The following is a 27,311-nucleotide window of genomic DNA, read 5'->3' as shown; positions in this document are numbered from 1 at the left end:
GTTGAAGAATGTGAAGACTTACCCCAAAATCCCCTTGTAATGGAGGTAGGTATATCCCATTGAAGGAGCAGCTGGAGTAAGGACAACTGGTTTTGTTAAAGAGTTTCTGGATGTTTCTTCGGCACTTTTGATAATTCCCCTCTCCCTGTATGTACAACTGGCTGAAAGGGAATTGCTTTTTCTTGGCTGATGTACAAGGGTTTTTGAAGAGGTCACTTATATTTACAGTTCTCTGATACCCCTGGTGAAAGCACGGATCAAGCAGGCTGCTGTTCTCCACGGTCTGAAAGTAAAATCAACCCAAGTTGTTACAGTTCACTCTAGAGTAACACCCTGGGAAAGAGCCATGAGGAAGGGTGGCCACAACATACTTGTCACAGTGCATCACACCAAGACACACACATTGGGTCAAAATGATGAGGATGGTTTAAGGCACTGGCTGCGATTTGGGAGATGTGGGTACTGCCACAGCCTCCCTGTAGGACCCTGGGAAAATTATTTTCAGCCACATTTTGTGAAGCTGCTGTTGATTTGGGATTCTCAGAGATGGTGAAATGTCTTTCCCTCGAGTACTTCAGTTAGGCATAGTATTCCTGCTATCCCATACCCAAGAATCAAGGCAACTCAAACTGGTAGTATTTTTGAAAATGTTGACTGCCATCCCTTTGGCCATCTGCCCAGTCTTTATGGAGGATGACCTTTCCCAAACCCAGACCAAGGGATGAGACATTTAGCTGGGATACAGCAACTTTTACAGCAGCAGTATGTCAAAACTAGGAGGGTCCAGGATCTCCACCTGCAATTACAGATGCACTTGCCTGTAGGTCCCTGGCCAGTTTCTGTTGCAGAGCCTGGTCCTTCCCGTAGCAGAGAAAGCTGTGCGTGTACACTAGGTAATCCTTGCCATAGAGACGAAAGTTGAGCAGGTTCTTTGGGGACTCAGAAGACAGTTCATTTGGTACAAAAGTAATCTGCGTTGAGGCTCCTCCGAGGTCTAGTGCTCCTGATGTCTCACTTACGGATTTCAGGGAATGTAGAAGTTTTGTCCAGCCAGACTTTAAAAAAAAAAAAAATAAAAAAATCCAAAGTAAACCAGATACATCAGGCATGGAGAAGGTTTATTTAAGGGAGAGAGATATATATAGAGATATCTATGAGGAGAGAAGCAGAAGCACAGAACACAGGAAAGGCAGGAAGACCTGAAGGGAGGCATGAAATGAGAACTGGAACAAGGTACAAGAAAGATGCAGGCTTGGAAAAGCAGAAGATAGATCATGTCTATTTGTAGGAGGATTAAGAATATGAAATCTAATACAATTGTTATGAGATAAAATGGTTACTTACTGTTTCAGCTCCCAAATGATTTATAAGCTCAATAGTAAAGCAGCATAGTCAAACTTTGCAGGCACAGAAATATTTTAGATCAGGAAGTGAGGAGGATGCTACACCCAGGCAAAGTTATTGAAGATGCTGGTGTTTTATTTCAATACTTTAAGCCTGACTACAGTGGCACATCCTGATACTGACTGGTATCAGGATATACTCACATAACCGCTGAGGCAGGATGTGCAGCTTCCTGGTCTCTGGTAAATGGCTCACGTGGGAAACTAGTGCCTGTGACACCCTCCTACAAGGCATGACTTACAAAGTGCTGCCAGCCAACGATTCAGATACGGACTTGCCGTTGGTACAGTACCTGCTTGAAATTGCCCAGCAGGTAGTTAATGGTGATCCATCCATAGGCTCCTTCTTCCTGACCACTGATGATTCTGGCACCCTGGAAGTTGAAGGGAGCTGAGCGTAGCGTCTTCTCTACTGAGGACAAGACTTTGTCAGCTGCACTTTCATTCTCCAAGCTGGATGAACGAAAGAAAGGATGGAGTGACTCTGGCTGACAGCTCTCTGCAGCCTATGGGCTTTGTTCTGAGTAAGCAGGCTGCAACTCCCCACCAAGCATTAATTGTAACAAACAGTCATTCATACGGGTACATCCAGCTCTAACTGGCCACATCCCTCTCTGTCACACCTTGACAGCACAGCTGCCACCAGCTCTGACACTTACAGACCCCACAGCTGAGAGCGATACCTGGAGCAGAGACCAGAGCTGAGCTGTTCTCCTGGAGCACGTGCCCTGGTAGGGATTGCACCATGGAGACCCATAGAATCATTTAGGTTGAAAAACACCTTTAAGATTATCAAGTTCAAGCACTAAACCATGTCCCTAAGCATCGCATCTACGTGCTCTCTGAATCCCTCCAGGGATGGTGATTCCACCATGTCCCTGGGCAACTTGTTCCAATGCTTGATAACCCTTTTAATGAAGAAATTTTCCTAACATTCAATCTAAACCTCCCCTGGCTCAACTTGAGACCATTTTCTCTTGTCCTATTGCTTGTTACCTGGGAGAAAAGAACTGCTCCCGCTTGCCTACAGCCTCCTTTCAGGTAGTTGTAGAGAGCAATAAGGTCCCCCCTGAGTCTCCTCTTCTCCAGAATAAACCACCCCAGCCCTCTCAGCTGCTCCTCATCAGACTTGTGCTCCAGACCCTTTACCAGCCCTCTTGCCCTTCTCTGGACATGCTCCAGCACCTCAATGTCTGTCTTGTAGTAAGTGGCCCAAAGCTAAATGCAGAATTTGAGGCGCAGCCTCACCACTGTTGAGTACAGGGGGATGATCACTGCCCTAGTCCTGCTGGCCACAGTATTTCAGATACAGGCCAGGATTCGTCTCACTCTTCACCATCACCATTTACAGAAGAAATCCATGCCCTCTGGTATCCCCCCAGGGAGATTTCCCAGACAATACAGACATAAAATCAGCTCCCTGTCCCAGCCACGCAAGAGGTCTGCAGCACCCCCATAAAAATCACAAATTGGAATTAAAGGAGGATATGATTATAAAGTTACCTTAGCTCTGATGGTCTTGGGCTGAGTCAAGGTATGCGGGGAGTCACAACATGGTTGGGCTCAAAAATCCTGGGTCAGGCCTAATACCAGACTGTAGGGGATGTCTGAGCATCCCCTTGATGTGGGGGATGTCTGAGCATCCCCTGAGCATCAGCTTGGGCACTTGCTACCCTCCTGGTGTCTCTGCGCTGCATATGGGTGCTGGAGATGATGGAAAGTTGGAGTGAGTGGAAATGAACCTGCTGGGCAAGAAGGGGAAGACCCCAGGGAGACTCAGGGCTCAGAGAGGCCAGTGGCAGAAGAGGGTTTCTGGGCAAAGTGTGAGCTGGCAGCATTTCCAAGGACTCTGTCCAAGAGGCTCCCACTGAGCATCCATGGCAATCTCAGGTGCAGTGCTGCAGGAGAAGGGGACAAGCCGTGCAGTACCTGAGAAGCCGCATGCCGGCAGTTGCTCCGAGGTAGACAGGTGTCTCTTGGTGCTGCTTTGAGGGAATCACCTCTTCTGCTTGCCGTAGGCACTGTGCCAGAGAGGGACCGGCCTTCTCCGTGGCATGGGAGTAACCTGAGATCCCAGGGCCTGCAAGAAATAAGGACACTCCATTGCTCAAACGCCAAGCATAACCCCAGAGTGCTGTCACGAGCAGTCATGACAAACCATGCTACTATCACAGGCAGCAACATCAGATTCAACCACCCCATTTCTAAGGAGTTTTAGAAACCTACAGCATCAGCTAAGCCCGACGCACACGCGGATGGCCATGGCGCCCAGCATTTGCCACCCGCTCTCTGTGAGGCAGGCTGTGAACTAGCGACGAGGGCTGCGGTGGGACAGATCTTTTGCTTAGTATGCCCTGGACACCTGCACACTCATCTCTGTCTCTGCCTGGGTGTACCCCGGATCTGTGCCTGAAAATCCCTGACCCTTCATTGCGCTGGGTCCTTCTGAGGGAAGATGCTGTCATTTGTGTACTGTATGCTCACACTACAGCATTAAGTGTTTTGCAGCTATCCCCTTTCGTGCTAACCCAAAGAAAAATTCATTGTCCCTCCCGGCCACATGTCCCCTGGTGAACGGACCGCCCCCAGGACCAGTGCCTGCAAGGGCAGCAGTGCAGCCCACTCTGCATTTGCCTCAGCATGCTGCTCATGGCGGCACGCTGCAGCACCCAGCAGCTGCTGCAGCAGGTTGGGAACAGCGTGGCTGTCCCCTGCACTGCAGGCAGGCCTGAAAAGGCTCCAGGCGGGCTGTGACAACACCTCCCCACAGAGTGCAGTGATCCACGATGGTCTAACTCTGTTCCTTGTTACGTGTATCCTTGGGCTTCATTTATGCTTCCTAAACCATACAACACCTACACAGCTGTTAAGTAGAATAAGAAATAAACCATGACACGCGTAAGTTGAGCAACCTTGTCCTGCAAGCCCAGTGCCTAGGTTGCACAGAAGCCTGGAAAAAGAGCAAACCATGCCTTCCCCTCTAGCTGCCTGACATTCGTCGGCACTTCAGCAAGGGTGCATGCAAATATTTTATTTAAGTACATTCTTTGGTGTAGTTCTTCCCAAAAAGGCAAATGTTTTATTTAAGTACATTCTTTGGTGTAGTTCTTCCCAAAAAGCACTTACTTCCAAGCATCCTAAAAACAAAGGAAAAAGTGGATCCAGCTTTCCTCCCAGGAGGTCAGGCACATACATCTATCCATGGGAAGTGGTGGGATATAAATTAGCTCACAGATACAACACCGTTTTCACTATTGGCCTCTTCCTCCAGGTTTCTCCTCCCCCCACATTAGTTGCATTATCTCTTCCTCATCCCATGCCCCTTCCACAACTCTCTTTTTCTCTTACCTTCGACTTTACACACCTCCACCTGCTGTACCACCCCAGTGTCGTTTTCCTTCTCTGCTGGCCACTCGTATACATACAGGTTAGTGTGGGATGACCCCGCATCCAGCACGATCCCATACTGTGGGCAAAACAGAGCTGTCATTGCACCTGAGGCACCAAACCAGAACAGCATATGCCAGTCTCCACACACAGGGGGACCAGAAACGAACAGCCTATCTCTGGCAGCTGTGGGAACGTGCTCTCCTCGGTAGTGCTTCAGTGCAAAGTTTCCATCAAAGGATGCAAGAGCAGAGAAGCAGCAAAATAGGGACTGATTACTGAGGAGATGATCCCCTGTGAAGCTGTATCTGTTTTTATCACAAAGATGTAAAATGAGATGTTGAGGAGCATGGAGCCAGAGAGAGAGGTTAGCCAGACCCAGCAAGGGCAGCAACATGTCCTGGAGCATTATTCACACCTAACCCCCCAGTCTGGCTTGTTTTCCTGTAAGAGTCCCAGCATGCAATACCTTAATGTTCTTCGGAAGTGGCTTGTTTTGGGTCACTGCTACAGCAATTAAAGCAATTACAGCCAAAGCAGAGAGGAGTCCCAGGATGAGTAGAATCTTTCTTGTCCAGGACATCTTTGGTTTGGTACCTGTGACTAGAGCAGAAAAAGGATGTTAATATCCCTGTAGCCCATCTTACCTCACACCCCAAAGGTCTTCAGGCACGTTCCTGCAGTTCCTTTCCACCACAAAGCACTTGTTTTTGCCCATCCCTGCCCCGTGTTCTCACACAGGATTTCTTAGAGGCAGAACTCAGCGCTGGTGTCCTGCAGATTTGCTCTCATGAGCCATGACATATTTCCATGGGCTGCCCTGCCCTGTGCCAGGTGGTGATGAAGGAGGACCTCAAGATGTAGCTTGTGGTTAGCCTGTCCTTGAGATACCTGCAGGTGACTGAGCCACTATATAGCAAGAGCATCTGTTTGAGGCAAACACCAACTTCTATAGCTCTGCATTTGGCTTAATAATCCCAAGAAGCTGAAAGAACACAGCTAATATATAAACTGTGTAACCTTGTGGAACCCAAAGCTTTAACTCCTGTGACATTTTGTCCTAGTATACTTTGCACTTCAGTTTTTGACAATGTATATAACAAATTACAACACTAGTAATGCACTTAGGAAGTCTAACGCTAACATTTCAGTATGCAGCAGTCAGTCCAAACAATGCCATCCTGCAACTTGGCAATGCTACATAGAAAACATGATCTGCAAATCTATGGAGATTTTTGATGCCAGTTCTCACAAGGCCACTAAATTATGAACAGCCTGTATTTGCAGAATTGGTATAATATGTTTAAAAATCACACACTTTGCAAAACTTGTACCAGTCTGATTCCTTAACTGTTACTGATATATTTGGTATGATCTATCTAACAAATTAAGATTTTTGCAGTTTAAAATACATGGTTAGCAGTAGAATACTGAAAAAAAAAAAAAGCCACTTATGGCTGATGGAAATAGTTCACAACTGATACGGCATTTGAACTTTCAGAACCAATATACATATACATGCATTTGTTAGTGGCTAGCATGATGCTGTCTTTGACATTTTGCTGATTTGGATTCTCCTTCGTATATTCCATGGTGGAAATCTCACTTCACAACTTAGGATCAGCCAGTTTTGGTGTTGTTTAATAAGATACCATCTTACAATGAAGTTCTAGAAAGGGTATCAGCAAAAGTATTTTTCCAGATTTATAATCTAGCTGTAAATTTAACACTTAGAATTAACAAATAGCTTCAGCACTCTGGGGGACATACCTGTTCCCATTATGACATGAAATCCATTTTGACCCACACTGATGCTCCATACTCAAAAGCACTGACTGTCTGGCTGCTCACACGGGTACTAATTTGTCTGCTCCTTACACAGATATATTCTAGGAGATGTTTAGAAATATACTACAGGTCATCCAGGGTGATAATACCTCTGTGCAACCACATCAACTATCTTCATGCTCCAAAAAGGTAAGGTGACTGAACCTGCTCTGCACCTGCATGCCAGTGCTGGAGTTCCATAGGTCATTCTCCAGCCCTCAGGTGGTACTGGGTCAATGTTCCAAATCCATCCTGGCACCCACATCATGCATGCAAATACGAAAAGCATTCATCTCCTGGACAGGGCCATCTTCTAACCACTCTGGTTTCACATGAAAGTGGTCCCACGTGCCAGTACTATACAAAGTGTTACCCAGTATTACAAATAACCCCAAACCATAGAGTTATTTTCAGAAGTTAGCCCAAGTGAAAAAAAGCAATGCACCTTTGGAAATCTCTAACTGTAGGCAAACAACATCTTCCCACCTACCCAGAGAAAACGGAGCCTAAAAGTGCCAAGAGAACTTGCTTTGAAGATCTCCCCGCAGGCAGGTCCATGGAAACCTGACACTGACCTGGAGCTCTCTGCTCCCTCTCATCACGCTTATGTGTAAATCTGCTGAGGCTAACTGTGAAATTTGGAAGCTAGTTATGCTCGCATTTTATGAGTGCCTACTAGAGACACAGCACGCTTGCCAATAGCTCCAAGAATGCAGCTTAAAAAAATAGTCTAGTGCACATACCAGACAGTGGGAGGTAAGAATGCATTTTATACAGCTTTATTCAGAAAGGTCCCAGAACTCGTGGCTTGAAGTTATTAGAAACAGCAAAGCATGACAGCTGGGAGACTTTTCTTCTTATTGGAGAGAGTAGCTGGCTCAGATTATGATAGCACTGAGCATCTCTGTTGAACACAAATCATATTAATGCTAGAAAAATGAATAAAACCACATACTATAATGTAGAATGAGCTGCACAGTGTAGATATGAAGCTAGCATGCTTGAAAACTGAAACTTCTGCTGACAGTTGCACAGCACATCCATGTAATTACAGCCACCCTTATTCTAAGATCTTGCCTAGAGGCAGCCACAGCTTTGTTGGGTGTTCACTGTCACAGAAACAAAGGATGGGTAACTTTGCATCACTTCTACGATTTCCAAACTTCCTGTTGTGATGGGTGTTGTCTGTTTGCTGTATCTTTTAGCAGCTGATCTGAAAATAGCAGCATTAACAGCAAAGCAGGAACAATTTTCTCACTGTAATGGAACATTCCAATAAACGGCTGTAGAAATCCCTTATCTGTAGGCAGAGGCATAACTTTAATTGTCTGCATCCCACCTGCAACCTGAGATTAGTCATTTTTTTTTCCAAGGCACAGTATTTTCTTAACCCTGAACATGCCTTTTGCCTGAATTTTAGCTCAGTATCATGAGAACTTTTCAGGACTCTGGGGGTTGTAGATATGTGATTTCATTGCTGTATCCCACACCAGAGCATCCATCTGTGTGAACTCTAATGCTACCAAGCAGCATTTTGTTGAAATCTTTCGTACAAGAAAAGGTAGCAAATTATAAGCATAATCCAGAAGGCAACCTAACAAAACAATAACCTTCCAAACAGCACTCAAAGCATACAGGTTTGAATACTTGATGACTCAAAAAGACCAAACCACAACATTGCAAATCCAGATAAAGAATTCAATGTAATTAAAATAAAACTCACCTGCCATTTGCTCACAAAGGTATTTGAACAAGTTCCCTTTTCTGCACACTTGGTTATCTCCATCAGCTCTACACACAACTGCAGATTCCACAGTGGCTAAAGAATTAAATTATTCCCCAGACTCCTCCAGATCCTTTGTACCCCACGTTCATGTTGCTGAATGCTGTGCAAACACCCCTCAGTCTCCACTAAGCAGGGCAGTACTTGCCCCTCTAGCACCTCTGATTGCCAGGCCCAGGACTTTTCTTCCACTAGCAGTTTTCCTCAGCTAAAGATGAAATAAGCATGATCTCTCTCTGTGCCCAGCCAGAACCCAAATAGAGACAGATCTCCGCTCTTCTTCCCATACTGCCCAGTGTAAGTGGCGATAAAAACATCACGTAAGGATGTAAGCAGGCATAGAAATGATGCTGCTTTTCTTCTTCCCTACCCCAAAGCTCAGAGCCACCTGGTGCTGGAGCCCTGCACAGCCGCACAGGCATAAGAACTCTCCAGATGTTGGAGCACAGTCCAGCTGCTCAGGCATCTCCGTCTGTTTCTAATTTTGGTTTCTTTGTTTTTTTGTAGGGGCTACTACTGGTTCCATACAGTGATTGGTGCAGGTCCCAGAACATAAACAATTCTAACATCCTTTCTGTCTCTAAGTTAGCTATCAACCGAGAATGACTTTGGCAGCCACTACAACTAACAGCAGTTTTGCTGCAGACACCCTGTTGCTCTTGGTGAATAACCCAGGAAGGACCACACTAGCATGAGATGCAGCTCTGTGTGAAGGGAAGGAAGCAGGATTGTTCTCAGTGTCTTCTAGAGCCGCAAGACAAATAGGAAACTGCTCCTCCAGCTGACATCACACTAAGTCACTGGCAGCTCTGTATGCCAGGAGATGTCACTCACAGCCAAGGCTGCCCGCCTCCCAACTTCTTTCTCACCAAACAAGACTTAGCAACAAATGTTAAAAGGATTCAGGCAACCAGCTGCTTTTAGAGATGCAATAAGTAGAGGCTAAGGCTGGCTTAAGGACTGAAATTAGGATTGCAAAGCAGAAAAGGAGAGATGCTGTGCATAGTCCAAAACCATGCTCAGTTCAGATAACCTCAGTGTGACCCATTGTCTCTAATAAATACAAACACTGCTGTAAGCTCTGGCTTAGCACAACAGCTACAGTTTGCTCTTTCCTTTGGATGCTCATGCTCAGCCTGTTACACAAGAGGCTGTAACACAAGGCCATCACTATTCTACTGCAAGAGTGCCACCCGGACAGAGGCAGCTCCCACTGTCACCTTTATGCTCTCAGCACACCTCTGTACGGTGAGAAACATTCTCATTTTCAGCTTTAATTTATTTATGGCCAGTCTATTCTCTGTCCTTGTTCCACCTCTGTCTCATAACTTCTGCAACACCCAATCCTCCTGGAATTTATTCTCTTAACCAACTCATAAGCAATGATCTTTTCTGGATTTTTGTCTTTCCAGACTTTTCCATCTATCTGAACAGTCCAGCAGCCCTTTTCTGCATACAGAATAATCTGCTTTTATTTTCCTTAAGCACTCTGACCACAGCTGCAATAAGACTAGCCTTATATTGTAACATACCTGTTACACCAGGAGGTGATACAAGTCCCAGCCTAAACAAAGTGAGGTTGGGACTTGTACTACCTCAGACACACGATCACCTACCATCACAGCCCACGCTAAGTCAACCCAGCAACTCTATTTGATCGTATTTAATTGAATTAGCCCTGCTACACGCTGTAAGCAAAGGGAGTTCCAAGACACATTGCCTGCTGCCCACGAGGCTTGGAGTGACAGCAGAATAAGACAGTGTCTTATGAATCCTGCCCATCAGCTGGCAGCTACCTCTGCTGCTGATCACCCACATTGCTGCTGCAGTCTGTTGGGAGTCTCTCCAATAACTGGTTTCCTAAGCACATGTCCAGTCTTTGGGGGGGAGCTGCTGGATGCTCTTGTAATCACGTAGCTCAGCAAATGGGAATATAGTCTGCAGAGCTCCTGAACCTAAACATATCAGAGAGACACAACACAGTGCTGAGAAGCCACTGAATTATGATCCATCACAAAAGGGTGCAGGCATAATTGAAGACAGAGAAAATGAGAACAGTATGAATTGAAACGAGTCAGATGCCAAGGTATCTTCACAGCAAGAAGCCAACCTGCCTGCCTGACTGCCAGCTGAAAGAGCACAGGAGCCCATGGCTGAAGGGTGCCTGAATCCATCAGCCATCTGAAAGCATCCAGCACCTGTGACTGGCTCTGTGACACAGGGTGGGCAGCCTGGGCAGAAGGGGCATCTGTTGGGGCAAGTGCTTGCAGACAAAGAACATCCAGGTCAGCAGAGTGCCCAGTAGACAGGGCTCTGGCAACACAGTCCATGCACATTTATTAACTGGCAGGAATTCGTATTTACAAAGTTCTGCTGGCAGGGAAAGGGGATGGGAGCAGTCAGTGCTGCTATTTTTCGAGGTGGATAGGGGGAACGCATGTTATCCTCCTGCTGAGGAAAAACGCTATTTTGGTAGTCATGAAGTTTATCAGTTTGAATTGCACACTCACTGAGGCTGCTGAACTTGCATCAGGTTTTGAGTTACACTACCTAAATGGCACTCCTGTCTTCAGATTCACCACAACCAAACATCTGAGTCCATAAACACTCAGAAATGCCACACTGATTCATTTACCAACCCTTTTCTGAAATCTTCTCTGTCCCCATCTGACTTCTTACTCATTCTTCATCTGCCTTTTTCATTCAGACATGCTCTTGTTCAAGTTACCTAGGAAATTCTTGCTGCAAAGCAATGTAAACCACCTGTTTCAGGCCAACATATTAGAAAACATATTCTTAGGCTGGCGAGAAGCTCAGGTTTGTCTTAGAATACCCATACAAGTGCATATAGAGTAAGTGAATTGCTTTGGTTTAAGAGGTTTTATTTCAAAATACCAGGGCAAGACACTGAACATGCTGAAGTTAGAATTCAAGCTCCAGATCAGGATTTTACATCACTTTTTACAGCTGTTACATGAAACAGTGTGGGAGGCTCTGCTCCAAGTTTTAGTTATTCATGTGGCAAAGATCATGGCCTAAATACTGGTCTGATCTCTGGCTCTCCTTGTGGCCCTACATACAATTACAAATACACATCTACTGGATTAATTTTTTCCAGATTAAATACTTCTAAGTGCTGAGTACAAACACTGAAATATCAGTGAAACTAATAATCAAAACAATGTAGTATGGTTTTTTTGGATGGCATCTTTCAGAGATATCTGATACTTTGGAATCACACAGCCCTACGTGTCTTAAACTCCATCAGACCTATGGATCTAGGCTATGCAGCTGGACAGAGTGCTTGAATTAGTCTGTGCCAGGTGCACACACACGTGTGTGTGAGTGAGCTGGAAGATGGTGTAAGGAATGTGCCTATAGCTGTGATAATACCAAGTTGGGAGCAAAAGCACACTGACGCATAGGGCTGGAATGAATTCAAAATAAATTTGATAAATAGGGGAGACCCTGGTGAAAACATCCAACTGGCTTGAGTAAGGACATGAGCTAATACACCATTTAGAAAATAGCCATCATGGTGAACAATTGCTTAAGTAGCACTTCCAGAGAAAACATTCTTGCAGTCATATACGTTTGCAGTAATCTTTCCCTCCATCTAGTGCTGGTAAAGCCTCCTGTGAAGTTCTATGCCAAAATAATGGACACTGCCTTTCAGGAAAGATGTAGATCACTTGAAGAAACTCCAGAAGAGAGCAAGAAGAAAGATCAGAAGTCTAAAAACTTGACTTAAGAGGAAAGATTGAAGAAATTGGGTTGTTTAGTTCAGAAAGAGAAGAGCAAGGAAGACCTGTTCTCTGTCTTCAGATGAAATGCCACCGCTGCTGTAGCTGATCTTGCCTCACAGTAGGGATGGCTCCTGGACTTTCTTCCAGCTCTGTTTCCTCAGTTCAGAAGGCAGTTAGCAAAAAGAAGACATGTTCATCAGCCATGCTGTTAGCAAAGACCAATGCAATGTGTATGCTCTCCTCATGGGATACAGATGCGTTTGAATAAATCTGTTCCCTCCATCCTCCAACAAAGCTCCAGGTTGCATTCAGACATAAGTCAGGCATGGCAACCACCCTGCTATATGCTATTCATATGTACAACATTGGTTAGAGTGGGAGCACCTCACTCTCTTGCTGCTTTTAGAGTTGTGCCTGGGATATGACCCCAGGGAATTGCACAAGACACATCAGAGGACCCCTGTTTACCTGAAAAGAAGAAAAGCACGTGGAAATCCTAGAGAGCTGGTGGGTATAAAAGCTGAGCAGCAGCAGCAGGAGATGGACACAAAGGAGCAGGCAGCACACAGGCCCCTTCCTTCCCTTCCACAGCCGGCGGCGGCACAGAGGGGCTTTGTGCTCAGGGCAGTCCCACGGTCCTGCTTACCCTGACCCTGTGGTGTGGGTTTACTGCTGAAGGAGTGATGTCTGGTGGGTTCCAGGCAGGAATCCCTGCGACCCAGGCTGCCCCACCAACAAATTCCCTATTCACCTTGTGTATAAAGTGAATTCCCCTGCCAAACACCTTCCCACGGCACCCAGTAGTGCTGTGTGCACTGCTCAGCCTCCTTGATTGCTCTACAAGGCACTCACACTGCTTCCCATCCCTGCATTGTAGCCCCTCTCCTTGTTATTATACACCACCCCCACCAAAGCTTTCCTGATGCCTGTTCATTAAATATTCTCTCCACAGGAATATATTCTTCTGGCTTACATCCCAGCAGTCAGACCGAGATACTCAATATTCTCAAAAGCAACCACCAAGTGGCGGGACACCACTGACACAGTGACCTTTAGACAGTGTTCACATTTGTATGATGTTTACTGGGCTGCCAGGACTGTACCCTACTTGTACTCATTTCTTTAGGATTCACACATCAAAGAGGTTTTCAAATCAGAAGAAACAATTGTTATCAGTTACATCAGTCTCCTACCAAGCAACTTCTGGTATTAATTTGCTACCAGCCCATCAAAGCTATATTTTAACAGGAGAAGGTTTATTGCCATTACCCAGAAAGCTTGAACTTTCATCAAAAATGGCACCACCAGGTTTTCTTCTGTGCTCAATATCCCTACATTCTTCTTTGCTCTTCTTATATCTCTAGCCATAATTTTTTCCTTATGCTTCTTTTGACTATCTTCTACACTTTGCAACTTCAAATGTGCCTTAATTGTAGGTTCCTTTTTTCCCCCTAAATATGCATCTTTTAGAGATGTTATTATTTTTCAAATTAGCATAACTTTCAACTGTTGGATTAAGGCTTTTGAGGAATAGAATAAGAAATGAATAGGCTGCTTCCGATTAGCATTCCTATTTGGCTATTTTAAATACTCCGCTGATTCAGCTCAAGTATTTTTAAATTTGGGAAATCACTTCTTCTAAGAGCTACTAGATGTTATTTGTTGACACTGAATAAGTGTGCATTACTTGTATAATAATTCATAACTCCCATAGTAATGTTTCTCTATCGAGATCAGGGCTGATATCCATTTTCCTTATGCTGGAAGTAATGCATGGCAAGTTATGAGATACACCCTTGGTTTTGAGGAATTACCTTGCCATTCCCTGAAATCTACCATCATATTTGCTTTCCTCATCTCTATATTGACGGTTACACTCTTCTCTCTCTCCGGCATCCCGGCTGGTAACAGGCACTAACCTTCCCCTGTTCTGGTCACTCGTTCCCAGTTCAGTCCCATGCAGCTATTGTGTACAACTAATTAATGGTTGTTGCTGTTAAAGACAGCGGGGCCACGACTTTAATAGGAAGATTGGTGATGTGTGAGTCCATCCCAGCACAGCGCATCCTCCCCTGTGCCCCATCAGCTACCCACACCAAGGGAATGTAGAATTTGTCATGGCAAAAGAGAGGAAACAGTCTCCAGAACAACTGTTCCCCACTGTCAATACACATCTTGGGTCAGCAAGTTCAGAAACTTCCTGGAAAACAAAGTCCTGAGCACTGCAGATACTGCTGCCCCCAGCAAGAGGTTCTGGCAGGGGGGACGACTACACAGAAAACATATACATCCCCTTACCACCCACAGCACGCTCTGCACCCGGCGCTTACAGTGATGCCAAAACACACCCTCCCAGAAGCCACCGGTTTCCCTCCATGCCCTCTCCACTGACAACCTCTCCTGCCTTGAAGGGGCTGAGGCCACCAAGACCATCGCCATGTCTCAAGGATGTTTTTTTCTGAGTCACAGATTCCTGGGATCCCCTTGCGTGTTGAGCAACACTACCGCTTTCAGGGCTCACTTCCCCAGCTTCCAAAAAACAACACTGCTGCCCAAAGTGCCGCATGCGAGCAAACAGCAGCTGCCTGTGCCACTGCAGCCGGCGGGAACGCAAGCTTCCCAAGTATTTCTGCACAGCAAAGCAACTAGCTTTTCTTAAGTTTCACTTCCCGCTCTGGACCAAAAACCATTGGAGACCAATCGCAGAAGCACAAACTGTTCCAGGCTGCTGCAGCATCAGCAAAACCACTGGCAAAACCCCTGGATGCCGAGGGATGGATGGTGACCGTTCCCCAGCAGCCCTACATGCAAGTGCGTATGCTAGGGACTGCTGCAGTGCTTACGTGTGCCTGGGATCTTGCCTACACCTGAATTGTGCCACTCCTTTTAAGCATGATTTCCAGCACAGGTGTTTGCTCTTTTAGAGGAGCGTATCTCAGGCTTGCAAGACACCCAGTGAGTTTTTCCTCCCTTAACATGCATAGCACCACGTGCAGCATGGAAAACTGTAGGTACTTGCCCTTTGCAACTAATTCTAGCAGATGAAGCGAAAGGCTCCTTTGCTATCCAGGCAGGACAGCAGCCCCACTGCCTCCTTTCAGCAAGCCAAGGTCAAGTCCGCATGCATAAAAAAGATAGCTCTGCCGTTAAACACTTCCAGACTTGCCCCCATACCTCGAGCTGTCAGCACGGCTATCTTCATTCCTCATTGCACAGCACAGGACAGGGAACAGCTGGGATGGTTTCTGTCTCCTGCTGAGGAGTGCATCCACTGCCTAGGCTTTGCGGAAAAATACACTGACTTCTCAGAGGTCAGCTTTAATAACTAGGATTCCCACAAGCCATGAGGAGAATCCAGCTCATGATATTTGGCATGAATATCACGCTCTGTTCCTCATGCTGCTACAATTTCCATTTCAAATAGCAGGAAACAAATTACCCTGTGGTATTTTTCAGGACAACCAATGGGAAGGAACATGAGACCAAAGCCTGTGGCGGGGGACAGGCCTTGACAAAGCTCCTGAGTATAAGAGGAGAAATACTTCTTGGAGGTTACAAAGGTTAAATATGCTAAATATGAATCTAAATTTTCATGGTCAAAAGAGCACCTTGCAAGGGCTGAAGCCTCATGCAGACATGGAACAAAACAGCAAAGGGGTTTTGCTGGACAAGCGGGCTGGCACAGGATGTGATTAATCTCTCAAATTCAGATTGCTTATTACCAGGACGCACAGTGAATCCTGGGGAGAGCTAGGCTTAGGAAAAGAAACCCATTTATAATCAAACCATAGTTTGGCCTTCAATTTGTATGCCTTCATTACGCCCCCCTCCCCATCTCCCAAAGCCCTTGCCTCAAACAGTTCAAAACACAAACATGAAGTATTTTGGATAAGGCAGCATGGGCACAGAGTGGTAACAAGGACAAAGGACGGTCACAGCAACCCGTCCTTCTGACAGGCGCACGAGCTGCCCCGTCCCTGTGTGTCACACGCACGGGGCTGCTGCAGAGACGTTAAACCACCATCACCTCGGGGTGCCTGAGCAGCCCCCCAGCACCCTCTGAGACTGCACCCAGGCGCGGGCTCAGCAAACGGACACGGCAGCTCCCACCTCCCACTGCATCTCCCCCAGAGGAGCACGAGCCGCTCTCTGTTCCCAGCAAGGAGGTGCGAGCAGGGAAGTCCCAAACTCTTCTACAACACTTGGCTCCAGCTTTCTGCTCCGTGATTTAGCCTACGTGTCCAAAGCTGCTTACTGGGACAGAGAAAGAAACACTCCCTACCATCAAAAGCCAACAAAACGGAGGTTACTTCAGCTGAAGAAGCGACAGGCTTGTGACACAGCCACTCCGGCGAAGGAGACCGGTTTATAGTATGGAAAAGAGCTGCCAGCTGGATCTGTTAAGATGAGCACAGCTCCTCAGAGCAGGAATGGCCAGCAAACCTGGGCCCATGCAGAAAGCAGTTACAGGTCCGCTGCTTCCCTGCCACGGCTGCATTTCCCAGCCTCTCTGAGCACCGTTCTCCCTCTGCTGACGGGAGGTCCCAAGCCCAAGCTAAAGCCCACCTTGCAGCCACAGGATCCCCAGCCCAGCTGCAGCAGCTGCAGCAAGTTCACATGAGCACAGGCTTCCTTCCTCACGTCTCCTGCAGGAGCAGGGGCAGTAGAAAGGTTATTTATTAACAGCTCTGGGACAAAGGAGCAAGAAAGAAAACAAATCCATTTATAAACCAGCTAAAGAGAAAACTTGTGATTAATGGTCTCTGTAATTTTTTAAGTGTGGCCTGGAGCTGCCCTGGCATCACTTATTGTGGTGCTGAATCAGCAGAAGAGACCCACTTGGGCAGTAAATAGTCCCATAAGGGCAGAATAGCCCTGAAGAAGAAAGCACTAACTTAGGCAGCATCCTGATTTTTCCTGGCTTCTGCTAGGATTCGGGAAGACTGATAGTGGTCAACTTTCTCAGCCTAAATACCAAGCAATGACTCACATTAGCATCTACCTCTGCAATCCAGGACGTATGCTTTCCTCTGGGACAATTTAGAAACAGGATAAGGAGAGAAACTCATGTGAGAGTTGTCTCAAACAATACCAGTCAGTGCTAGCTGAGCTCTCAGATAGGACCATACCAATCCTGAGTACTTTGGCAGACCTTTTCCTTTGATAACGTTTCTCAAGGGAGGGGGGGGGGGGAGGAGGGGAGGAGAACAAAAATAACAAAACACTGTTCTGTTTAGCAGTTACCCATAGCAGAGAAAAGCTGAGCTAAAGTTTCCAACAATTATCAGTACAAAATCCTAAAATAGACATGCAATGTACCATTTTTTAATTTAAAACTGGCTGGGATAGGAGTTCCATCGTTGGATTGAAAGCTGTATAAGAGCACAAGCCAATACATCGAGATGACAAGACAGGTTAGAACAGCATGAAAATGCTCAGTATAGAACTGATATGGATGAAGGAGCAAAAGCCTCAAGCAGAAGTGACAAACTGCACTGTAATTCATTGGGAGGAACTGCATATCCAGGGAGGACAGATAAATAATGTCCAAGGTATCTATGGAAACCACCATCCTACACAGGAAACAATAAAACTTGGAAAAAGACAAACATGAGAAAAATAACTCAAACTTCAGATACTTGTAAGGACAATGATACTAATTGAAAGCAGGATTTGATCCCAAAGAGATGGTGGATCACTTGAAGAGATGTGAAGTACAGAAATGAGGGCTAGCAGGCTGAAGGAGAAATAGGAGCTGTATGGTCACTCTGCAAAGAGGAATCTGTGTGGCTGTCTCCTCTCAGCAGATGAGAGCCCGAGCTTTAAAATCCATTTGTAAACTGATGCGGATCCCACACACATCTTGTTCAGATGACTCTCAGCAGTGGGTTTCCTCCTGGGCCACGACCTGCTCACCCTATACACAGACACACGGGAAGTCAACTTACTTTGGGTGGAAATGGTGAAAGCAAAAGACAGCTAAGTAGTTTCAGCTTTGCACTTCCCATCATTGAAAGCATCCAACAACTTTCCTTGTCCTCCTGTTCTGTTTTGTCTGATATTTTTGCCCAACAATTTTCAGCCCTCAGAGCCTCTCACAGCTCGGTTTGGACCTGATCACTTTTTTGCACCACCGATCACACCAAAACAAGAACTTCTTAAACTCTGCTGAGATTACCAGTTATAAACAAAGGCTTCACACCTTTCTCTCATTTAAGAATGGAGTAGTTTTTAGTGTAGCTATGGTACAGGAAATTAGTGTAGCAACAGTGCAAGAACTTACAGAGCAGGAAAATGTGTGTTTCAAAAAATAATTTCAGTCTCACTCATGCTCACTCCTCCTGTACTCACAGGCACCGAGGTCACCCAGGCATTCTGGCAGGGTCCCGCATGAGATGGGACCAAGGCTGCCAGATGCCAAGTCCTCACTGCATCTGTTTGGCTCCTCTTCGGTGGCAAGCTACAAATTTTTGGGCAGGTCTTTTGCCATCTTTAGGAGCTAGCAGTAACTATGGCATAACCCCTTTGTCTTGAAATCTCTCTTACCTCATCCCCCAAGAGCCCTAGGACAGGTATCTGCTCAGCGCCCTTTTTTGTTCCCCATTCATTTTGGGTCCCGCAGTCTGCCTTCCTGCTGGGAGAAGAGGAGAAGGACTCGCACACGGGATGTGCTCCGATCTTGTTGTCATCCTTCTATTACCGGAGCACAATTTTTTTTCCCCAAGGAGTCATCTGTGCAGCGGCTTTATCAGCACCCATGCCTTCTTCTGACAAGCCATCCATGTAAAGCTTATCAGGGCACATGCTGCTGGGTTTGTCACAAACACCACATTTGTCAGTGTTTACCCAGTTTCAGTGCAGTCAGTCACGTCCTTGGTTATCACTACAGACCATTCTTTTAACCCTTGCTCTGTTGCTTCTTCCAGTCCTCTCTCTCTGTCTCTTACAAACACACACATACCTCCATTCATATTTCCTTCAGGCCAGCTGTAGTATTTCTGCTTCTTCAGCTGCATGCCTGCCTTATGCATGGTGTGCCAGGACCTTTGCCTCACAGGTCATCACTGCAGCTGTGAAAAGGTCTCCTTGGCTTGGTTAGGTTATGGGAGACTCTAATAACAGCAAAGGAAGCAGATTTTAGAGCTGTTCTGGGGTCTGCTCCTGCATGCAGCTCTGCTGCTTGGATGTAGCCAGATCTCCTGCTTGGAGCTTGTGCCACAGCATGCACCAGTGCAGCACCAGCGGCAGCCCCCCAGAAATTAGAGGATGCTGAAATCCAAGAGAGGAACAATGCAGCTTGTCCCTGGGTGTCAATACCAGACTTACCAGGAGGGATTTAAACCAGATTACACCCAAGATCTCACTGACAATGTTACAGCTGGAGCTGTTTTCAGTCTGTCACATGCTGAGCAGCTCCCAGTGACAGTATGGGATGAGACCATTGTCACTAGTGTAGCGCAGACCTGGTAGTGTTCCTATGCTAGGCTCGCAAGGCAAGGCTGGCATTAACCTCAGCTTCCCCCATAAAGCTCCTGGCGAGACAGGATAGCTGCAATTATCCCATAGCAGTCACAAGACTCACAAGGAGGCTTTTGTGTGCACATATTTTCTCATGCTCGTGTCACAACCTTCTGAGTCCAGCCTTCTCTCAGCCCATGGACACCAAGGCCAGGACTGTCTCACTACTTTCCCACTATTCCCAGGCTCCCCTTGACTCTGTGGCTTTCACAGCTGACTCCAGCTCCCCAGCAGTGCTGTCTCCCCACACATACGGGGAACTAATACCAAACAGGTAATGCTAGAGCTGACCATCATGCTTTTCCATCTGTTGAAACCCAGCCTTTCCCTAGTAATGAAACATAACATTTAAGTTTGTCACAGTGCTTTCCACCCATAGACTGCCAAGCACTTTACAGGGGTCAGCACCGTTAGCCCCATTTCCCCAGATGATGAAAAAGCACAGGAGAGCAGCAAATATCCAGCCTGATGCTCTGTCCCCTGGACCACCTCATCTGCTTGTCTTGGGAAGCTCCCACGAAGCAGGGCTCCTAGCGTGCTCCCTCCTGCTGAGAGGTGGAGTTCCCAGGGCCGGGGAAAGAGCAGCACGCTTTGGCTACACCTACTCTTACATTCATCTTCTTTCGTTTTGATATATTCTTTTGTGTTCTGCCAGACTAATAACAACTTGGAGATTGTCAGCCTAGTAAAGTTCATGCACAACTCGTGCTACAAGATCTATGTAGTTCTGCTACCACTTTAAAAATGTGGGGGAAAAATGGACAATGTCATTTAGGCAAGGAGAAACATGCTGAAAGAGAAACACAGGCAGCAGAGCCCTGCAGCAGGAAAGAAGGCATCCTCCATGCTTCCTTCCCGCAGACTGACTTCAGGGGCAGAGGCAGGAGAAACCAGCAGGAGTTAAAACAGTTACTTGCTACTTTAGGCATTAGGGACTACCTAACAGCAGTCCTGATGCGTTATATATAACCTCTGTGAAATGCTAGTAAACCTAAAGACTAACCACTACACCACACCAAAAGTTCCTGAGATGTGGTTTGCAATATATTACAATGCAAATTTATGGTTACAGTCTTCTGAGAAGTAAATGGGCAGAAGAGGCTCTCCAAGATGCCTATTTACAGAAGGGCATCTATTCCCAGCCAGGCTTATGGGATTCAGTTAGCATTCTCACAGACACCAAGTGGCCACAACACTCAAAGGTCCTTAAACTGGTAGAGAAATTACTAGTCTCTGGAGCTGAGACACGCTTTGTAACCTAAAAAGCAACTGTAAAATTACTGTCTTTAACAAGGACTTCATAGCATGAGGCCAGGTTCTGTTGTAAAACACTACTTTTAAGATGACATGCAAAGGCTTAGCGTCACAGTTGGCTTAACTCCCCTGTTTGATCTGCCACAAAAAGGGACTATCCTACCTCTTTCTTCTGCCATAGTTCTACCTTGCATTTGTGCAAGTGCAGATTGCTTTTCTAAAAAAAAAATATATTTTTTTTTAAACCAGGCTGCTCTTCAGATGGGTTAAGTTCTCTGGTCAGGCTGACAGTCACAAGTGCAGCGTGGGAAAGAAGAGGTGGTCTAACTGTCCTTTTTAGCAGGTGGGGTAGACATAGCTCGACACTTCACATGTTAAAACCACTTGCTAAACTATTCTTTAAACTTGCAACTGATTCATTTCAAAAGAAGGTCTTAATTCTCTCTGGCTAATGATAGAATAAGTCCTAAACACACTTCTGGAACATTCTTTTCTTCTTTTCTTCATGGCTTTCATGCTTTTTGTCACAACAGTATTTCTAAGTTGTGTAAACAAGAATCTGACCACTAGCTTTACCAGAATAAAGTTCTTTCCAGCTTCAACTAACAATGTTTACCACAGTCTCAAACTAAGCTGACAAACAGTAGGCTTCCTATACTATTTCAGAAAAGCAAGACTAAATATATAGAAGCTGTAGATCAACTCACTGAGAACATTCAATTCCAGGCAAAATTGCAGATTTCCAGTGTGTTTCCCAAAAAGCAGCTGGAACCAGAAGCTAAGGGTGGATCCTGGCCAAGAGCAGATGCTCTCCCTGGCAAGAGCTGCCCCCTGCCATTGTGGCAAAGAGCAGGTAAGAGGGAGTGACAGATTTCAGCAGAGGACCAGATCCCACTCTGTTACCTGTCCCTACCACCTTCCACATAGGAGGAGCTCCACCTTCCCTCCTGTTGCATGCCTGCTCCCTGGGCTTTGCCACGCACCATGGATGTTTCTATCCCATCAGCTATGCTGCAGGGTCTCCGAATTCCCTATATCCCTCGCTTTTGGAGAAGTCTCCCCCTTCTTGCTACAGCCCAGGGAGGAAGGTGGAGAGGCTGCTGCCTCCCCTGCCCCCACCTGCAGCATCACTATGAGTGAATATCAGAAACCACAGCCGCTGTACCCACAGTTCTCGCTGCTGTCTCCAGAGCCCTCCGAGCCGAGTGCGAAAGCGCTGTGAACTGACTGACTGAGGGGTTGAAGTGGTTTCTACATCCTGAACTGCTGATTCACCTCTTCCAGGCAGAACACAGAGCTCAAAGGCCAGTGATGGTTTGAGCTTTGGCTGAAAGATTGCAGATAGTTAATGAAAAAACAAGCTAATTCTCAGTCCTTTGTAAAAATAGGCCCATTTTCTTTTCATCCTCTCCCCCAAGAGCAATCTGGCATTCACCGCCCTCTATGATCAGGCCAAAGACTCTCAGGAGGATCAGAAACAAAGGGGAAAATACAAATCAAACTAAGAGCCTTTAACTTCTATTCATGCAAAATAAAAATGTCTGCTCAAAGGTGCAAGTCCCAGCCTGTAAACCACTCAGCCACCCCAAAAGGGTTACTTTTTGATCAGAAGAGATGCAGTGTACAGATGGATGAAGGTCACAAGGGAGCATGGGACAGTGCGGGTCAGACTGATGGGCACGTGTCTCCTCATACCAGAAACTTAAATCACTGGCTATGGAGTATGTTGACATTACAAGGGGAATTTGAAAGGCAATATGAAGGCAGACAGTGAAGTGGCTCTGCAGATCCTCACGGAAAGCTCTTTCCAAGCTGGAAGGGACCAGTAAAAGCCTAAGAGCATTCAGACAAGAACTCTAACAGGCAAAGTTGTAGCATTGCTGGTGGTGGCTGAGCACTGACAAGAGTACGAACAGCGGTGACTGCTATACCACCTGCGTTGCCCTGGAGTTGAGTTGCCCTGTTCACCAGCTAGCACAGCACAAAGGACAGAGGGACAAGGAGCCCAAAGAGCAGGCTGGAAAACTGATCTTTCCAGCTGCATTTGGAGGGAGTGAATGCATGAGAGGACACAAGTTGATGGATTTGTTCAGCGTGCACTTAGATGACTCTGTTCCCTTCCATCTGGTCTCTCACACTTTTTCCTTTAACTTATTTCTTAATTTGTACTGCTAACGTAGTGCTGCTTCAGAGCACAACGCTGGTTTTGTGTCTCTCCTTGTCTTACAGCGAAGTTCCCTCCCGATAACTTTAATCTGAGTGACCTTTACCCTTGCCTCCTGTTCTCTCACTTGGGCTAGTGCTGGCTTTCAAGCTAGACAAGCTGAAAATTACTGCAGAAAAAAAGAACAAGGCTAGCAGCAAGGACGAGCACCTTTTCTCTCTCCTTCAGCAGTAAAAATTTATGTCAAATTATGCCCACTGCCGAAGTGCACCCTTAGGCTCTGCTGCTCTCCATGTAAGCATACTGGCAACAGCTCTGCAGCTAGGAAATGCTGATGGAAATGTTTGCCATAAAACTTCAGCTCTGCTCAGGGAAGGGAAGCTTCCACTGAGCTATGAAGCCTGTCCTCACACCTAGCTGACAAAACTGTAACAAAACACAATTGAAGAAGTAGACCCCATCTAACTCATCTTTCAGAAAACCAACAGGGGTGCTTCTCTTCTGAATGTGACCCAGAATTTTACATTTTAAACTTGATTGGTCTCAAGCAATACTAATCCCTTGTGCGTTGGCTACCCAAGCAAAGTCATCTTAGTATCACCCACTTCACCCTCAAGTTCGGCCTGAACACCTATGTCCTTCACCGCATCCTAACCACCCTGAACAGGCCATCTCCAAACTGAGAACCCAGCTCCTGTCTCAACACACTTCAAACCCGATTCAGCTCTGGGCAACACTGTCATTGAGCATCGGGCTAGTAAAAGGTACAAAATACCTAGCCAGGGAAGACATTCGTTACTGTGAGAGGGTGGTGAAACAGTGGAAGAGGTTGCCCAGAAAAGTGGTGGATGACCCATGCCTGGAAGTATTCAAGGCCAACTTGAACATGGCTTTGAGCAGCCTGGTCTAGTAGCAGGTGCCCCTGTCCATGGCAGGAAGGTTGGAACTAGATGATCTTTAAAGTCCCTCCCAACCCAACCCATTCTATGGTTCATGATTAACCCCAAAGTCGGGTTCGCTAGTTGCTCCCAGCCCCACAGGTGCTCAAGGTATAAAGATGTCTTAGGAAAAGAAGGAATGTGACCAAGCCTGATACTTTTGCACCATGCTAAGCCAGTTATACAACTTGGGAAAGGCCAAAGAGATTATCAATTGTTATAGCTTTTGTAACTCTTCCCTTTTCAGGTGTCCAGCCTCTTAAATTTAGTCTTTCTCCTCTACAGATTCCTTGAGGGTTTTCTACATATTTTTGGTAATTACAAGTCAAGAGGCAAACAGAGGCTGCAGTTGTCACAGTAAGGTTACCCACAGGACAACCTTCTCCCTCCATGGTAATGCAGCAGTGCATACAATATAGGAAAGCAAATAAACTATGAGTTATGGCTGTCACAGATTATATATAGATAGATACAGATATATATGCATACACACACATACCTCTGCATATCTTTTCCGGACAACATTGTCTGGAAATATTTCTAGTCTATTCAGTATTTGAATGTCCAATTTTCCTCCCAAAGTTGCATTAGCTGTGCTTTTACAAGCTTGGCTTGAAGCCTATTATTTCCTCTTTATGTTTCAAATCACTCTTGGCTTCTTTAGACTTTTTCCTCTGACTTAATTGGTATTTGTACTGGTCCTCCTAGCACTGACAAACTCCATCTGTAAATCAGCAATGATTTTGTACTTTTTAGATCATTATTGAAAATGTCTAATGCCATCAGGCCTCTTGCAAAATACCTCTGAAAACACAGCTGTTTAATGATGATTTCCTTTGATAACTATTTTTGAGGTCTGTTGTTATTCAGGTCTTAATCCCTTAGTTCATTCTTTGCTGGAGAGTCACAGGGAGACTTTTGTAATCAGAACATCAGACATTAATCTATTGCTGTGGAGAAGTTTAAACACAAGATATTCATATTTGCTGTTTCCAACCACATTTGCTATCTCTGAAAAATAAAACAAGTGCAAATAATTAGTTGGAAAATAGATCAGATAAAGGACCAGTTACCTTCCCAGTCCTACACTCATAATCCACCCCCTTGGCTACCAAATAGCAGCCAGGGAGATTAGTTCTTCCAGTTCCCCTTTTCTGAGGTGGTTCCTAACCACCAGGGAAGTTAGACTTCAGAAGTCCCTTAACTTACAGCCAGGGTTTAGTCAATATTCACTCAGTTATTCAAGAATACTTTTTTTCCCCTAGAACTCTGATGATCCTCCAGCCTCGTTTGCAAAAACAAATCAAGAAGAGAATGTTAATAGTTATAACGTGCATAAGACAAAATGCAGCCCATTTTTTCCAAATAAGAATCACACCAGGCTTGTTTGATATCTATTTTGTTAAGTCATCTGACTGACTTTGTAAACAAAAAAAGCCTTCAAGAAAGCAAAGACAAATGAAAATGCCCATCGGAACTTGAAATAACTTCCCCCACCCCTCCTTATAAATGCATTCTCTAGCCAAGTTCCAAACCCAAAAGGAACATATCCCTTGAATTTCTTGCCGCAGACTCTTGTAGGTGGGATTATCTCTGTTCTAAGATACAGATTCATATGCTTGCTTGAGGGGACCACATGAACCCACAGGTTTGCTTCCATCTGGGATGAGTAATTTCCTTTTTGATGCATCCATTCCCATTATCCATTTTAACAGCGCTATCCATTTCTACAAAAATATTATTCTGCAAGTTGCTTTGACAAGTCTTAACCTCTAAAAACCCAAAATACTATCGAACTAGCTATTAAGAGTTGGTTATTGGGGAGATCTATCCAGTAATTTAGACAGAACTGATGTCAAACTAAATTGGCAATCATTCTCCAGGCTACCCACCACCATACTGCTGGGATATTGGTCAACAATAGCACCTCTCCCATTGCCTGGGATATCCCTAGTGTTCTACTGTAGTTTGTTGAAAACTAACTGAAAAAAATCATAGAGCATAGATCTTCTCAGAAAGTATTTAGCGCAATTAATTTCAAATTATAAAACTTTATTGCCCCCCAAATGTTAATCTACAAAACAGTCTACTTAATTATCATACTTCCATGAAATATTCCTTCATACCAGAATTCATTCTGCCCACTCACCCCCAAAATCTGGAAAAGTATTTAACCAACACTTTTGTGGTTTTTTTCCCCCCTGCATCATCACTAAAATCTTAGCCCCGCCACCACCCTAATTATTATGCAATTGCTAGATATAAATTATTTTGTTCCTAAGGCACACAAAATGCCTCCTTTGAACTGTGCTTGGTCCTGCTAACTTTAGATTTGTGCCTGACATCCTTACTTTCTCTAAATAATCTTCCCCAATTCTCAGCCTGTATTTTCTATCAGATGTTCCTCATTTCCTCTTTCTCCACTTCCTTTCCCTTTACTTATTTGCTGCTTTCACTGTCTGAATAACTAGCCAAAGTTATCCTCATTCTTGGTTTTGGAGTGCTAGTCAGTATGTACTCTTCAAATTTGCAGTCTTCATACACATTCCTTGACTTTTCTTCCAGCAGATTTTGCTTTATTACCATTCCATGCTGGAGCAATCACTGGTCCATGGAGACCAGTCATCCAACAGTGGTGATTAATTCATTACATGTAGAGAGAGCCCCGAGCCAGAGTTCAGTTTGGTACCTTTTATATTAGAATCAATATACTTTAGAAGGATTACTTCTTTTTACTGCTGTCTGCCGGAGATCAGTATCGTGCTTTCCCTAGGCTGAAGTTCCGTGTCCCGTTCCCCTCCTCCCCCAAGGTATTCATACTGATCACTGATACAGTCTGTTGTTCTGTATGACCCTGAACAGAATTTCTTTCTCGGCCATGTTAGCATACTGATTCAAATTTCAAGGCTGACACAGGCTTCCTAAAACTGAAGAGTAGCTTTTCAAACCTATTTGTTACAGTGCCTGTGGACAAGACTCCCAGCAAACAGGTCTTTCTGACCTGCTCTGTTTCTGACCCACTGAAATACTCCCTAATAATTCCTGTCTGATGAAAGAACATGTCCTCAGTGCGCATTTGTGCCTCATTTCAAGGTGGAAACTTTCCTGCTAGCTGATAGATACTGCCTGTCCTGGACTCCCCCCCCGCCACCCCGTGTTGAATCTACCAATTGCTGCCTCTGGAAGACATAGCACGGGAGGCGCTTTCAAAAACACTGCCTCATGTTGTCTTCTCCCACACATGAAATGTGGTTTCTTGCTATTGCACTAATTTTCATTAGGCTTTTGCAA

At 45.5% G+C, this 27,311-nt stretch overlaps 1 protein-coding gene across 11 annotated transcripts in view; it reads right to left on the bottom strand.

The window, feature by feature from the left end:
* The window catches only part of ENTPD1 (ectonucleoside triphosphate diphosphohydrolase 1), a 57,120-nt gene that overhangs the window by 3,617 nt on the left and 26,192 nt on the right, over positions 1-27,311 (bottom strand). For 8 of the 11 annotated variants that reach the window (XM_027788864.2, XM_055798613.1, XM_055798598.1 and 5 more), the window contains 6 exons: positions 5,260-5,393; positions 4,752-4,869; positions 3,333-3,483; positions 1,697-1,856; positions 819-1,055; positions 23-283 (listed from right to left, as the gene is read on the bottom strand). In XM_027788864.2, the coding sequence (XP_027644665.1) occupies positions 23-283; positions 819-1,055; positions 1,697-1,856; positions 3,333-3,483; positions 4,752-4,869; positions 5,260-5,393 (1,061 nt within the window). Of the gene's footprint in view, positions 1-22; positions 284-818; positions 1,056-1,696; positions 1,857-3,332; positions 3,484-4,751; positions 4,870-5,259; positions 5,394-7,360; positions 7,497-8,340; positions 8,364-18,692; positions 18,870-27,311 lie in introns of those variants that run through there. The other 3 variants (XM_013300484.3, XM_055798586.1, XM_013300483.3) reach the window with 3 other exon arrangements.

Source organism: Falco peregrinus, chromosome 1 (assembly GCF_023634155.1).
Source record: "Falco peregrinus isolate bFalPer1 chromosome 1, bFalPer1.pri, whole genome shotgun sequence".
NCBI lineage: Eukaryota > Metazoa > Chordata > Aves > Falconiformes > Falconidae > Falco > Falco peregrinus.
Note: the sequence above shows the minus strand (reverse complement) of the source record. Positions and strands in the feature narration are given on the sequence as shown.